The 14,918-nt window shown below is 40.3% G+C and overlaps 2 protein-coding genes across 3 annotated transcripts; both read right to left on the bottom strand.

Moving 5' to 3' along the window:
- Window positions 1-222: 222 nt before the first annotated feature.
- Window positions 223-4,530, bottom strand: LOC141903143 (COP9 signalosome complex subunit 1-like). 2 transcript variants are annotated; one of them, XM_074791124.1, is made up of 12 exons: window positions 4,430-4,530; window positions 3,732-3,821; window positions 3,446-3,630; window positions 2,904-3,065; window positions 2,673-2,808; window positions 2,306-2,524; window positions 2,124-2,218; window positions 1,705-1,891; window positions 1,386-1,523; window positions 1,118-1,204; window positions 955-1,002; window positions 223-826 (listed from the first exon to the last, which is right to left on the bottom strand). In XM_074791124.1, the coding sequence occupies exons 1-12, from the start codon at window positions 4,463-4,465 to the stop codon at window positions 752-754; spliced, it is 1,458 nt and encodes a 485-aa protein (XP_074647225.1). In that variant the 5' UTR covers window positions 4,466-4,530; the 3' UTR covers window positions 223-751. The 2 variants fall into 2 exon arrangements, with proteins under 2 accessions (XP_074647225.1, XP_074647226.1); XM_074791125.1 differs by having other exon boundaries at window positions 4,332-4,524.
- Window positions 4,531-11,702: 7,172 nt separating this feature from the next.
- Window positions 11,703-14,845, bottom strand: LOC141903096 (uncharacterized). Its single transcript, XM_074791050.1, has 5 exons — window positions 14,706-14,845; window positions 14,227-14,363; window positions 13,929-14,018; window positions 13,749-13,824; window positions 11,703-13,442 (listed from the first exon to the last, which is right to left on the bottom strand). Exons 2-5 carry the CDS (start codon window positions 14,238-14,240, stop codon window positions 13,104-13,106), a joined length of 519 nt encoding a protein of 172 aa, XP_074647151.1. The 5' UTR covers window positions 14,241-14,363; window positions 14,706-14,845; the 3' UTR covers window positions 11,703-13,103.
- Window positions 14,846-14,918: the final 73 nt, after the last annotated feature.

Below are 14,918 nucleotides of genomic sequence, written 5' to 3'. Positions count from 1 at the left end.
TCTAGCTCTGTCAGTCGGAAGCTCTTAAAGCCACAGCTCCGCATCTGTTACAGGAACTCAAGCGTTTCCTCATTGACAATACCGGTAACCGAAATGACAACAGACAGGATTCAGTGACTGGAACTTCGAAAACCGGGCAAAGAAAAAACGATATATAATATATTCGTGATGATGATGATGATATTCAACTTTTTATTTCATTATTTACAAACTGAGAATAAATTGAATTTACAATCGATTAAACTCGTTTCATTTACAGCAACTCACAAACTGATAATCAATCAAACACCATATAGGAGCAACAAAACAATCATTACCGATTGACGAAGTACATTACAATTATTGATTTCACTCACAGCATTACGTTATGCGTATGACGTCATCTGGAAAAACAACCAATCACAGCGCTTACAACAATAAGTACAAATCATTTTCATGCATCTCCGAATTGTCAATTGACTTTAACGAAGAAAATAAAAATGTTATAGTTTTGAATCTTCTTCAGTGCTGTGCGTTATACAGACAGTTCTCCACACGAGTAGCTCTTTAACTCGTTGTGTGGATTCCTGTGATGTTTTGCTTGTTCAGACGACTCTCCTGCTCCTTGAGCTGCTCTTCCAGCTCTCAGTGAATGATTGTAAATACAACGAGTCCTGTTTAATTTTCACGGCATTTTTAGTAGAAGCATTATTTATTTATATCACAAAATTGTATGATTACTCGCAGTCAGTCAGATAGTTAGCACAGAGTTTTAGTTTCTAGACGATACGGCACTACCAGGTGCAATAGACATCTCACTACCTTGAGCGCCATCTCTCGGTGGGCACTGGAAAATATCAAAATCATAATGTAATTAGTAATTCCATAAGGTGGATTGATGGAAGCAGCCATCTTTCCTAAACGGGTCAACAAACATTTCTTCCAATTGAAATCGATTTCAAATTTTGTTCTTACCTTAACATGAATCTGATTGCGTAACATAGCAGATCTTAAAATCAAAGCCTACAAAATACAACGCAGCAACTGATCGAATATTGTTTCAAACAGAAGAAGACTTCTAATGTCGATAGAGTTGACGATGAAGATTTCTTTAAACGATTTAAAAACTGTAACATACTTTCGTTCGTCTTTGATAATCTTTTCCCATCGCGAAAGATCTTTCAAACGTAGAACTTCTCTGATCGATATCCTTCGCAAATAGAATCTACAATGAACATCATCATTTATACATACATTAACATCAGATCCAACAGTTTCAGAAATACTGATGACTCCTCAATGAAGAATACCAAGGATCGTGTGAGGTAGATTTTCAGATGCCCCGTATTTGTCACAAGGTTACATTTTATACCCGCTCATCGACATTGATTTCAAACGTCAGTTACCTTATTATGTGAGTCAATACGAGCGTTAATTTGTCCGTCTAAAATCAACTGCATTAATTCATCTTCTAAAGCTGTAACTGTTGTATTGAAAGCGCTCGCCATTTTTCTCATATCGGCCGAAAGATACGGGCTAAAATACTGCAATCATAAACAATATTTACTGGTAGGGTTTAATCTTCTCATGTGGCACTCAATACCGGCATCCAGGTCAATAGTCCTCAGATATCATGATAGGTTTTAGACAAATGTTAATAACAAAGAACTGTGAAACTGGATCCTGGCGTATCTCAATTCAGTAATTCTAAGTGATTTTACTCACCTGACAAAGAGCTCTGCTTCTAATTTGAGTGTATAACGTATTCACATGAGGAGCTAAATACATGTCCAACAGTAAATTATCCTTTATATCGTCCAAAAGTTTCAAACACGAGGCATATTTTGACTCGTAGAATTTATGCATGATGTCTCTGAGTTGAGGCTCCAATTCGAGAAATAGTTTGAAAGAACTGAAAGTATATACGACGAACTCACAGATAAATTTATTGAAACTGTCGCATTTCATTCAACAGTTCTCCACACTAGAATTTAATGCTATTCTAAAACGAACAGAACCCGGATAGATCCACATGTCTTGCTTCAAATTTCGACGAGATTGATTTAAAACATTGAAGACCGACCTGAACTGACGAATGTGGAACATACGCCCACGTCTAACCCACAGAGTATCCCACCTCTTACCTGCTGGAAATGACATTTTTCTGTAATTCTTGTCGATCAAAAGAAGCTAACGCGCATAAACCTCCGTACATCGCGACATTATTCGCCGATAATAGCTGAAAATATATAAAACCAGCTATGATTGGCTCAAACATGAACTCGCTCAAAGAATCGACCAATCGGAAACTAGAAGACAAACTTACTTCAGGGAAATCGCAATGATCGAAACTCGCTTGTAAAAAGTTTCTCGCAGCTGATTTATATTTTTTGACGGCTAATTCAGCGAGACCAGCAGCACATTTCAGTTTTGTTAAAACGGCTTGACCCCCGTCTTTAGCGTGGTGTTCAGTGATTTCAGGGGTCGCCTCAGCTTTATTCACATAACTGAGAACATGAGACCAATTCTGTAGATAAACACTCACCTAAAATATAACGTATTACAAATCAATCATTATTAAGTCAGAGATTAAGTCAGCTTGCCTCTGATCTACTACAGCAGACTCTGTTTGCCTCGTATCTCACTTGAATGATACATTTTTTTCCAGTTAATTGATATAAATTGATACTTACTTTAATAACATTGAGACACATATTGACGACATGTTTAGCGCTGGTGCAGTAATCCCTCGCTCGCGAATAACACTTCAACGCATTACTCAAATCACCGCATTCTAAATAATGATCCCCGAGATCGTCGTGGCCTCTTCTACAAACACACACAAAACACATAATACATTGTACACTCAAACGTATAGAGTCCTTCAATAACCGAGATAATGCGAGTCGAAAGTTTTAATTTACCGAATGCTTTCTTTGATCGAATTACTTCGGTAGTTTTTTAAATCGATATCTAATCGTTCTAGTTTCACGCTGGCTTTCTTTGCCGTCGTCTCGACCCACTGCGAGTCTAACGCAGGGATATTATGAACAACTCCGGCGATAGCGTCCGGCAGAATCGACGAACTGTAAATAAAACATTTCAAACTAGTGTCATCAGCAATACACCTTCTCGGTATTACCGTGAAAATCGGCGTGCTGGCTCCAGGTTCTTACTGATCAGGGAATCCAAAATTCTCTCATATTTCCGCGATTTTCCCTGACCCTTGCATAAAAACTTCCTTGGAAAATCATAAAATATCCTGATTAAATCATAAGGTATTCATAGAGGGAGCCGTTTCTTCTCAAGAGGCCCTCGTACCACTTCATCACCAGCAATAACGAGTCACCAAAAATTTAAATCCGCTGACTTTTCAAGAATCCCAGAGTCAGAATTCCCTGGTTTATCACTGATAGTCGCTGATCCGTCGAGAACGCGGAGGGATTGAAACTACTATTATACGAACCTGGAAACAGCTTCTTGTAATTTCTTATGAATTTGTTGATACATATTAGTGTTGAATGTTTGTTGTACATAACTGAGAGCGATTCTCAGAGATTCCACTCTCAACGCCGGACAATGATCAGCCACATACAACAATCTATTCAACTTCGCTAGACCTCGAAAACTATTCGAATAATTCTCCAAATCCTATCAATATCAAAAAACAAATCGCGCATTAACAGTTTGTCTAATATCGATTAATGAATTAATTCCTCATTAGAATGACGCCCTGTAACTGTGGTACATACCAAAGTTGTATTTTCAACGATGTAAGGGATCTCTTCAATGTTGTCATTTTCCTCGGGTGGAGCGTCAACCTGCATAGGTTCAACAGCACCCTGTAAGATAAAATCATACGGTATCACTATTCAAACAGCAGAGAGGCAGTAATCAGACAGCAGGCAGGCAGCTATCAGACAGCGGAGGTGCCAGTGTGAGACAACAAAGGAGTACCTATCGGAGAGCAGAAGAGAGGCAGAATCCCTTGTAGGCCTACAACTATCTTATAGGCCTATTAAATACTCGAAGCAGACTGGGAACTGGGCAGTGTTCACTGGACTGGGTGGGTACTGGACAGTGCACTGGGCCAGGGCCGGGTACTAATAACTGGACAGTCAGTGACAGTGGACAGCACACTGTGACTGTCACTGGTGTTGGCTGGGTAGTTACTAGTTCTACTGGACAGTCAGTGCACTGCCACTGGTGGAACCCTATTGGACAGGCTGGGTACTACTGGGCTGCAGGCACCCCTACATACATGAAATGTTCAACAAAAACCACAAAATACAACAAACACTGAGTGAAACTAAGCGTTTGCTGAACAGACTACTGTAGTAGGGAGTACTTACATTCATGATAAACACAGTTTGTATCGGCGGCATAGACAGCTGCAGCTGCACCTGCACCAAACACTCTACACCAGCAGCAGGATGAGGAGAACACGTACCTGAGGAACAGCGCTAGCGTAACCAACTAACGGCATTTAATTCTATCGCGTCTCGTAATTCAGTAAACTGCGGCTGTCATTAATAACGTGACGATGAAAATACTCCCGCAATCTGACCTCAGGTTACATACTGAGACTGGTTACCGCGGATCAATTCAAATAGACTTTATTCACCTTGTAACCTGAGGCAAAGAAATAGCGGTGAGCGAGTCGACCGGCCCCTTATACCGTCTCTCGTTCAATCTCCCGTCGTTAACTACTTCAGAGTCTTTAATTCCGATCGCAATTTCTTTGGTTTGGTCTCATCCCTTATTTGTTGAGTCCCAGCAGAAACCCAAAAGGCCGGGATTCTCGGAACGAGGATGCGGCGGCGCCACAGGATCCACCGTTTAGTATCGTAAGATGAGATAAGACAAGACATTAAGGTAGTTTATTGCTAGGAACATCTTAACAGATAATGCATTCGACATTTTACAAACATCAGATGAAATTTACAGAAGAAGAAATGAGTCCAGCGGTAGGCAAATCCTAACCTGTTCATACTCCTCCGGGCGGCGTCACGGCAAACTGGAAACACAACCTACCTTTCTATTCAGTTAGTGCCAGCTTTCACTGAATTTCATCATCGATATCATGATTTCACAGGTTTTTTTATAGCATATTTTAGAAATAAATGAACTGATTACCGAGTGGGGAACAAGATGGGTCTCTCCAATTAGAACCCTTCACCCATTGCCCATCGGGTCCACATACAACTACCGGTTTAGCATGAGCGTCTGAGTCGAATTTGCTACTTCCATTGGACAGACATTCGTAATACACTTTCGATAGGTAACGATTATGTTTGTAGGTCGTTTTTGCGGATGGGAAACTCTTCAATCCATCAAGAGGACAGGTTACAGCTAAAAAGAGCACAGAAAATAAGGTTAAAACAGCTGTAATTGCTACAAATGAAGATAAGAATCTATTTTTTCAGGTAGGCGAGTCCTTCAGTTCAGTTTTCACTTGGTTTCATCAATAATGCAATTTTCTCCACTTACTTGTTTAGGGTTTCCTTTCGTGTCAATATTTGCCTCCTTATTGTCTTTTTAAAAACAGTTTTTTACAAGTACTTTTTATACTTACTTTTAAGTTTATGGCAAGTGTCTTTGCAGAAATCCGCCATGTTGACATCTTCACAGAAACTGTGTCCTTTTTTCATCAGTAGCCCGGCACACGAACAATCACCATCGTAACTCTCAACCGACACTGAAATGATCGACCGTATTTCAGGTTGAATTCATTTTTATTTTTCGTATGAAATAAAATGAATACACACAATCAAGACATTGTGCAATCGAGGAAACCCCTAAATCATAAGCGTTGTTCGATTAACTGGTCTAACTTCAACCAGCGTTTTAGCAACTAGCTCTAGGTCTAAACTGGCCACAATGAACACATAAGTTGTTTGATTAATCGTGAGGAAATTGCAGCCAAATTTCTTGAAATAAATCTGACAAAGGAAGATAATGAAATGAAATAAAGAATCTTACCTCGGCTACAAGTTTCTAATGAATTCGTCTGACATGTTTTGCTACATCGACACGCCATTAATTCTGGATTCACTACGCAATCACCAGCCTCCCCCCAAACCTTACACATCGTAGCGTTATCAATATCCAAACACAACGAATCTTCATTTGAAAATAAAAAACGCGTTGAGAATATTATCTTATGCGCGATGTAATTTGAGAATTAAGAAAATCTAATATCGACTCATATGTACCTTCGACATAAGGAGGCAGCGTTATCAGTATAATCGCTGTTGTGAGGAAAATATGCATAATCGGAAATCCTACGAAGATCTGGAAATAAACGTCTAACGATCAAAATATAATCTTTAGTTTAAAGTCTTCAATATCCATATTTTGCGGAGACGATGAAGCTCGTTTTAATTTCTCGATAGAAGAAAATATGTCAGTAAATTCCTAAGATATAAAAATACCTCCAGGTTCTGTTGCGAAATAGACTGGATGAAGATAGAATATTCAAGACGGTTCAAAGCCCTTCTTACCTCTCACAACAGCTTTACGTCAATGTTTCTTTGTGATAAGAGGATTATGTTTACTATAAACGCAGTGCGCTTCAATCGTGTTCGAAATGAAAATCTAAATTGAAATAGTTTGATCGATCGATTCTATTGTAATTGCTATTTTATCTCATCTTGAGAGAGACGAGGGAGGAGATAGAGAGGAAGGAGAGAGACGAGGGAGGAGATAGAGAGGAAGGAGAGAGACGAGGGAGGAGATAGAGAGGAAGGAGAGAGATGAGAATGAACACAAATCACCACGAAGAGAAAAAAATTGACAAATCTGACTGGTCACCCCAGCACAAAAATGTAATGGCACCGCAGAGAAACTTCGAAACTAGCGAGTTTCGGGAGTTCGGTGGCGTAGTGAGTAGCATACAAGAGTTCTTGGTTTCGAATCCTAGGATTAATGCTGGGGTCAATTTTGTTTGGCTTGGAAATGTCCTAGTGGTTGAAGAATTGACAATTTTTTTCAAAATGAAGAACCGTCCTCATACATTCCTACCTACGGTTTCCATACAACCTCAAGTCAAAGGAAATGCACCATTTTATGCGTCTAGTGATGAAACGTGGGTGTTTCATTGGATTCAATTCCGATCATTAAACTTATAATTGAGCCATAAAGTAGCGACTTCGAAACGCCAGCAACATAACAACAATAAACATTGCGAGAAATAACAGCACGTGTTTGATTCAAAGAAGTGCCATAAGTACCGTTATTGAAATCCGTATTGATTTCGTGCGTAGAAAATATTGCTGCTGTTGAGAATCAAATAGTTGAAACGAAAAAAATCAAGCTATTTTAGTCGAATATACATTTTACAGTTTATTCTATCAAGATTTTGAATAAGTTTCATACATTTCACAATCAATAAATTAAACTTCTAAAATTATTTCCAAGATCACATATCAACAATATCCAATAATTCTATGGTTAAATCAGATTAAGACTATCCAGGAAATATTCAGGAATTTCTATTATCAGGAATTTTACTATAATACAACATACGTACGTTATATTGCTATTAATACGAGAGAACTACTTTCTGAATTATTTCATATTTCTTCCCAATTAATGGTGAAATTTTGTCATAAATTTTTTGTCATAAATCAGTTGAAATTATCAGTAAAACTTTTTCTAGGCTACTTACAATCAACAGGATTTATATTAAACAAATTGTAAAACACCAGAATCTTCAATTTGCCTGAGTTTATTTATTACATTTATATGACGTTTACTCCATCGGATATATTTACATTCCATCATCTCTAAAAACAACCGCGAAACGTACTGTAAATCTGAGTATACGTCATCATCGGTGACTTCCGGAGGAGTAGGGACCGTCCTCTGATTCCAGGCGACACCGCTCGGAATGTGGGGACAGTCCCTCGGACGTAGATGTATTTTCCAGGCGTCGTTTGGTGTTTGTTCGTCCACGGATTCCTGCATGGCCGCCAGTAATTCCTCCTGCATCCGGGCCTCTCGTTCTTTCAGATTTCGCTCGTATTCCAGAATTTCTTTCAGTCGTTGTTGCTGTTTTTTTCTCTGTCTGCGCCGTTTTCGTTCGACGATTTGTATTTTCACATCTTTAGCGGCGAATTCTAGATTATTCGTTAAATCACGTAAATCTATCTCTTCGTCCTGGTTGTTGATGTTACCAGTGCTGCCAGTCCGGCGCAGATTACCCGTATGGATTCTAAACTCTTTCAATGTTATTTTGCTCCCGCTGTCTGTGACCGATTGTCTCTGTAATGATGGGGACTCCCTTCCCGGTGTCTCCAATAAAGACGTCACTGATGATGAGATACTAGACTTCCCACTACCATTGAGGGTACTCCTAGAACCACTACACGGACTGCCGCTGCTTCCAGAATCTACTTTTCTTTTCGACTTCTTTACAGATCGTTTCTTCTTCACTTTCGATCTTTTGACTTCGACTTTTTCGTAATAAACTAAATATTCCGGTTTGTCCTCGGACGGGACACTATTGCGTCGCTCCCTCTGTGAACTCACGCTCGGGAATGTTATATCCTCAATTTTTCGGATTTGTTTATCATTGTTTTCGTGATCCATCTTTGCTGCGATCTCTACAACACTCGACACTGTTAGATTTTCACCTTTCACTTCATCAGTGATGATATCGCTCTGACTCGAACCATTGTCAATCAGAATGCCATTCCTATTATCAATAGTTTCAGCATCAGGTTCATTATACGATGGCGACACTGGTTTACCTACTTGATTGAACTCGTATTTTTCACCAGGGAGGGTGAATTTAGTTTTAGAACGACCAATTGAAGGATTAGCCTTTATCAGTAAAGATCCAGCACCACCAGCGGTAGAAGCAGCAGCACCTATACTGGCTGTATCAGGTTGTTGCTCTGGAGGCTCGGTGTCGTCATCCTCCAGTATCTGTTCTTGATGTTGCTGTTGCTGTTGCTTTTGCTGTTTGTCAATGATTGAAGTCAGGTCGATGTTTAGACTTTCCAACATCCATCCGAATTCTGATATAAACCGCTCTTTAATGTCAACAGGTTTGACTGTTTTTCGCTGATATTCAGAATAAGACAACTGACTGTTTGAGAACTCCCGCAGTTTTGGGTTCCATCGAACTTTTTTCCGCTTTTGTTTTTTCGTCATTCTCTGACGAGTTTTCTCGGACGGCTGTTTATCGTTCTCTTCGCGTGTTGAATTATCGTCGCGTTTAATAGATTTCAAAAACGAATTAACGGCCACGATGACGAGTACCGTCTGTCTGAAGCGCGCCCTAGCGACCTCACGACGACGCTCTCGTTTCATTTTTACACGCGATTTGATCGATTCTAATTCTTGGCGTGATAAACTGGCGAAAGCTAGCTGCTCCTCTGTGTCCGAACAGTCGGGGTCGGAAATCGTCGATAGGTAGCGCTCGAGTTGCTTCAGTCGTTTCTTTCGCGTACGATTTTTCGTTCTACGTTCGACGAACTGATCGTCTCTGATCGTCGTTTCGAATTCGGATGAACTCGATTTATCGAACTGGTCGCTTTCACCGAGCAGCACGTCAGTCGATGCAAACCGGCGCATCTTCTGTTTCTTCAAACTCAGCGTCGATTTATTGTTATCATCATCTGACGAATAGTAATCAGATCCTGAACTGTAAAATGTATCCTGGCCCAAAGTTCGCCTGTCCCTCCATCTGTGCAGGGCTACTTTCGCTTTAGAACGTACCATACTCTTTTTTATTTGTTTGTGGTAGGATTTTCGAGTTTCGAAACTATTCTGTAATGATTTTCTAGTGGTAAACTCCAGGGTAGGTCGACCACTGACGAACATACCATCGGCAAACTTGACATTCCTCTGAGATCGGTCAGTATCGGGATCGGTTTGTGATTCATCATTGATCGGAGGTAACGTGATTCCTACGATAGGGTCCGACTCCAGTGCCGTGGTTTCACTATCAGTTCCCTTCTGGACTTTAACTCCGTTCGACAGTCGTTTCTGAGTGTTTCCTATACTCGGTAATCTGAACTCGCCCGGCGCCTCTTTCACGATCGAGCTGACACCGTCCTCGTAAAACAAAAGGGAACCTTTCCGCCCATGGTTTCGTAATTGATTACGGAGTTGTTGTAAAATGGCTACGTTACTCGATGAGCTGCTCTTCCGTCGACTTTTAACTAAGGAGATTTCACCATCATTATTTACGGTTTTGCCCCCGAATCCGAGATGTTTCGGTTTTAAGGCGGCTTTCGTCAGTTTTGTACCGCCTTTTTTGGACGACTGCGCCGCTGGTGATCTGTCTGGAGAAGAACCCGCGAACCTCTGGTGAAGATCTGGTGAAGGTATATGTATTATATCCGGCGATGTCCTGGTGATATCGTACACGGTTTCCGGGCCCTGATAAAACGAAGCGGTCACATCAGCTCTAGAAGTACCGTGTACTTTTACGACTTTATCTCCCTCCAATGCAACGGCAGGCGGACAGTGACTGATTCTCCTGCGCGTTGTAACAATAGTTTTGTAATACTCCTTCTCTGCCACGACTGACGCCTTTCTGCGGCCGTCATCCCGCACGCCATGACCGGCTAAACTGAACGAATCTTGTCGTTCGTTCCAGAAGTTTTTCTTGTTGTTTTCGACCACGTACGGAATCGAGTTCTGTAGTAAGTTACTCATTTTCTTCAGGAGTGTGTAGGCGAAATCAGACGGTCGTTTAGGTTTCACATTTAGAATTGACTTCAATAAGATCTCAGCGGTGGCCGTTCCATTGCATAGGTAACATGTACCATCGCGTTCTGTGCCCTGAGTCAACGATCTTCTATTGTTTTTACCACATCCTCCGCATGTGCGACAAACTCCTCGATATTTCAGCGGATAAACCATTGTTTTTGTTTTCTTTCCGTAGATTTAAAGCCCAGCGCCACAAACTGTTCAAGCGAGCGAGTGTGTTTATCGCGCCTCAAATCAGTTTGTTTTCATGATCTCTATAGTAATTCCAGGCTAAAGATTCTCTGAGGTAAACTCCTGATGAGGAATTACACTCTCGAGACACATAATTGAAAACGTCTCGCACGAACCATGAGACAATGGCTCTGGTGAAATTGAAATGATCAAAGCCATTTTTCTTCGCGTTGCTGGCCATTAATGGAATTCCAAACACTCAGAAAATATCAAATAGACACATTCTCTATTGTCTACGGAGAAACTGATTGGAAACTTGTGTAACTGTCAAAATTAACAAATAAAGACAAAGACTAAAGTCAATATGTTCCTTATTTGTTACGTATGATGTCCGTGTTTATTTCTGCGAGAGTGCATATAGATTGATCGAAGATATTCGTGACCGATGTTGACCTAGCTAAGCATCTTGGCATCGAAATCACTTCAATCAGTCTCAATATATACCGATATCGAGCCTGGGAGTTACCTGTTTATCCTCCAGCACCAGAGGCTATCCTGAATTAGTAGGCCTATCAAGTCATTATCTATTCTATATTACTTAAATTACCTACTCTACATCATAGAGAACTATCTATTAATATTTCCCGGAAATAACTTATTTCAATTCCTTGCACCAGTCATCACAGGGAAATTCAGTGTGGCGATCATATCAAAATCAGCATACTTAATAAGGCATCACCATCTAAAGCCTGGGATCGCACCCGGGACACTTCCTTTGAATATTAACTGCCGGAAGATAGTGAAAAAATAGGACGAATTCTTCGGTGAAATAATAATGATTTTATTTATATATTACAAATAGTTTTAATGCATTCGACTTAAATGCATCTGCATGATATCGTTATTGATTAAATATTAGCGTAATATATCAATAATAAATTAGTGAATTGATGAACGCTTTAACAAAATAACAAACGATTCTAAATTACTACATTCAACACACAGTGCTACAGATTGATACAACTGACTTGTAAAACACTAAAAAAACTAACATGCTGTTGCTTCTATACAGTAGACCTCATCCTCATTACTAATGTCTATTTATTAATTGATGAGACCTGTTTTTCTTGGATATTTTGCTTACTTTTTGGGGTACATACCTCATTTATGTCTTAACAGAATGCCAAAAATCGCGGACAACAACTGAATATCCGATATATTTCCAGATCTGTACCAATTAGATGGATTGGCAAAAAGACTCCTTAAGTCCAATTGAATGAGAGAAAATCCTCCATTTTGTCAAATTTCTTGAATTTTTACATTGTCACCATGCCTACGAAATGAAGTTATTTTTCTTGTGGGGTCTCAACAACTAAATCAGGGTGGCGTAGGCATGGTAACAATGTTCAAATCCAAGAAATTTGACAAAATGGAGGATTTTCTCTCTCATTCAACTGGACTTAAGGAGTCTTTTTGCCAATCCATCTAATTGGTACAGAACTGGAAATATATCGGATATTCAGTTGTTGTCCGCGATTTTTGGCATTCTGTTAAGACATAAATGAGGTATGTACCCCAAAAAGTGAGCAAAATATCCAAGAAAAACAGGTCTCATCAATTAATAAATAGACATTAGTACCTCAAGTCGCACAGCCTGTTGGTGAGTTTCACGGAAAAAACAGATTCGTTAGTAGATTTTCTTTTATCAATTCAGTTGATCTTAAATCTATTTGGGAGATGATAATGAGTCCAGTTCCACCACCGTGGTCTAATTATAGAATTACTGATACAGATGTGGAACTGAGCCGCAGACAGGCAACAGGTAATATCACACAATAATAGACACCATCACCACATTCAACAATGAGAGGGGAGGGTGCTGCTGCAATCTCGCTGGTTACATCATAGAAGTGTAAACTGAAGTTTACACTTGTATGGTTACATGCACCGCATACTCTCAATGCAAACACACCAAATAACAACACTTTCAAAAAGAGGGAGCCACAGGTGGAGGAGTCTTCATCGAGTACAGTCATGTGAAGTCTAAATGAGCCAAAAACTGTTACACAGGATCCCGAATTGATCCCCAGAGTGTGCACACATATACTCAATGAAAACACCCCCTCTAGGGGCAAATGATTCTCAACCGCAAAATAAAAGTTAAATACTGTTGATGCAAATATCTCCAGAGGCGATTATTTTCGCTGTTTTCACTGATTTCGGTGATTTTACGATGAATGTTTTGATTGTATTTTCAGTCGTTGCGTTCTGTGAATGTGAGCGTGAAACAGAACGTTATTGATATCATAATAGTGAGGATTATCTTCAACTCCTAATTCAGGTTCATAAACCATCCCTTCCTCCTCGTCGTTCACCAACTCGCCCCCTGGTGGCACATCTCTAAAATCACTATAAATTTCGTCCGATGTTTTAACATTATAGTTTTTATTCTCTGTTGCCGATGGCGATGGTAAATAATTATTGTTCGTCATTTGTTGCCACGGTGATAAATAGTTTTCCGGTTTAGCATAATTCGGGTATTGTTGTTGTTGTTGTTGTAAATTTACCTAAAAAACAAGAGAACAATTTCATCAATGAAAATTCAGAGGGGGAGGGAGGGGCACAAGAGGGGGAGAGGGGCGCAGAGGGGGAGACAGGGGTACAGAGGGGAGAGCAAGGAGAGGGGACTGATTGGGAGAGAGGGATGAGGGGGACTGAGGGAAGAGAGGGAGTGGGAAAGAGGGAGGAAGTGCTGAGGGAGGAGAGAGACTGAGGGGGAGAGAGGGAACCAAGGGAGGAAAGAGGGGACAAGGAGAGAGAGGGAGGAATATGGGACTGACTGACTGACTGACTGAGGGGGAGAGGTGACTTACATCTGAGGATTGCGCAGTCATTGATGATTGTGAATATTGACTGTGGTTTGAGACGTCCATATTTTGATCAACAGCCCTGAAAAATTGCATTTATTGAATTCATCATCTCTAAGCCACCCACTACTGACTGGCAGACCAAAAAGTCAGCAGTCATAAGAATTCACTCATATTCAGATTTACCCAATTTGAAGTCGATTGATTCGTTTAGAAATTGGGATACATTCATCTATTTCATCATCTACAGCTCGACCTCGCTTCCTATTCGTTCCACTGTAAAAAAAAAGACGGCAAGAATTAGATGGAAAAAGAGAAAGTACTTAGGCCCTATTCATTATTCATTTAGTCGATTTTTATTTACTAATTATTAGTAGTCGTCAAACGAGGTCCGTTTGATTCATTTTTCAAGTTCTTTTTCTATGAATGTTTGCACCGACAGTTCATCAATAAGCTGCTAGACATTTTGTGATTTTTAACGCACCTTGCCGTCATCATTTGATAAGAACCTGAAGCCGTGAAGGGGTTTCTGCTATCAAAATATCAGTCAAAATCACAGGGGCTCGTTACGATAGCTGGGGGTCCAAAATCTAAGATTTGACCCAGTATCCTAGGTACCACCTATAAAAAAAAGAAAAGGGAGCTAACATTTTGACATACAAGAATTGACCTTCTCATTTCAACCCCTCATAACTTCGTAACCGATCGACCGATTTACACGAAATTAGATTCGTTTCATTCCCAAGAGGTGACTTTTTCGTTTGAGACCTTCCCCGATGAAATCGGACCGGAGACGCCCGAGAAATCACGACTCAAATCCGAAAAAACGGGTCAAAATATCCAAAGCCGGAATTACTAGGACGGCTTGAAGTGCTCAATTCACGACGAAAAACGATGATTTGACGCGGTTCCCGGACGTTAATCTTCACATATCATACATCGCTGGAAAGCTTATGAACTGACCTTATTGACAGACGCGTTTATTTGATAATCCGTTCCGATACCCGCGACTGGCGAGCTGATAATCCAGATTGATGCGATAAATACGATTTCCAAGTGTATTCCGGCCGCCATTAACTGCGTGACGTCATGAGAAATCCCAGCATGCAACGCTAGATAATTGACATATTCAGTCGACCAATCACGTATCGCGAATTTATCAGTCCTCAGAGCCCG

Source organism: Tubulanus polymorphus, chromosome 4 (assembly GCF_964204645.1).
Source record: "Tubulanus polymorphus chromosome 4, tnTubPoly1.2, whole genome shotgun sequence".
NCBI lineage: Eukaryota > Metazoa > Nemertea > Palaeonemertea > Tubulaniformes > Tubulanidae > Tubulanus > Tubulanus polymorphus.
Note: the sequence above shows the minus strand (reverse complement) of the source record. Positions and strands in the feature narration are given on the sequence as shown.

Bases quoted from the DNA above. Each gene is read 5' to 3' on its own strand.
- LOC141903096 (XM_074791050.1), bottom strand. The intron at 13,825-13,928 runs GTAAATCTGAAT...GCAATTTTTCAG, and splicing joins ATCAATCGACTTCAAATTGG to GGCTGTTGATCAAAATATGG. The intron at 13,443-13,748 runs GTAAGTCACCTC...CTTGTTTTTTAG, and splicing joins TGACTGCGCAATCCTCAGAT to GTAAATTTACAACAACAACA.
- LOC141903143 (XM_074791124.1), bottom strand. From the start codon at position 4,465: ATGCCGTTAGTTGGTTACGCTAGCGCTGTTCCTCAG. The intron at 3,631-3,731 runs GTATGTACCACA...TGATATTGATAG, and splicing joins TCGTTGAAAATACAACTTTG to GATTTGGAGAATTATTCGAA. The intron at 2,525-2,672 runs GTAAGTATCAAT...GTTATATTTTAG, and splicing joins TGTGTCTCAATGTTATTAAA to GTGAGTGTTTATCTACAGAA.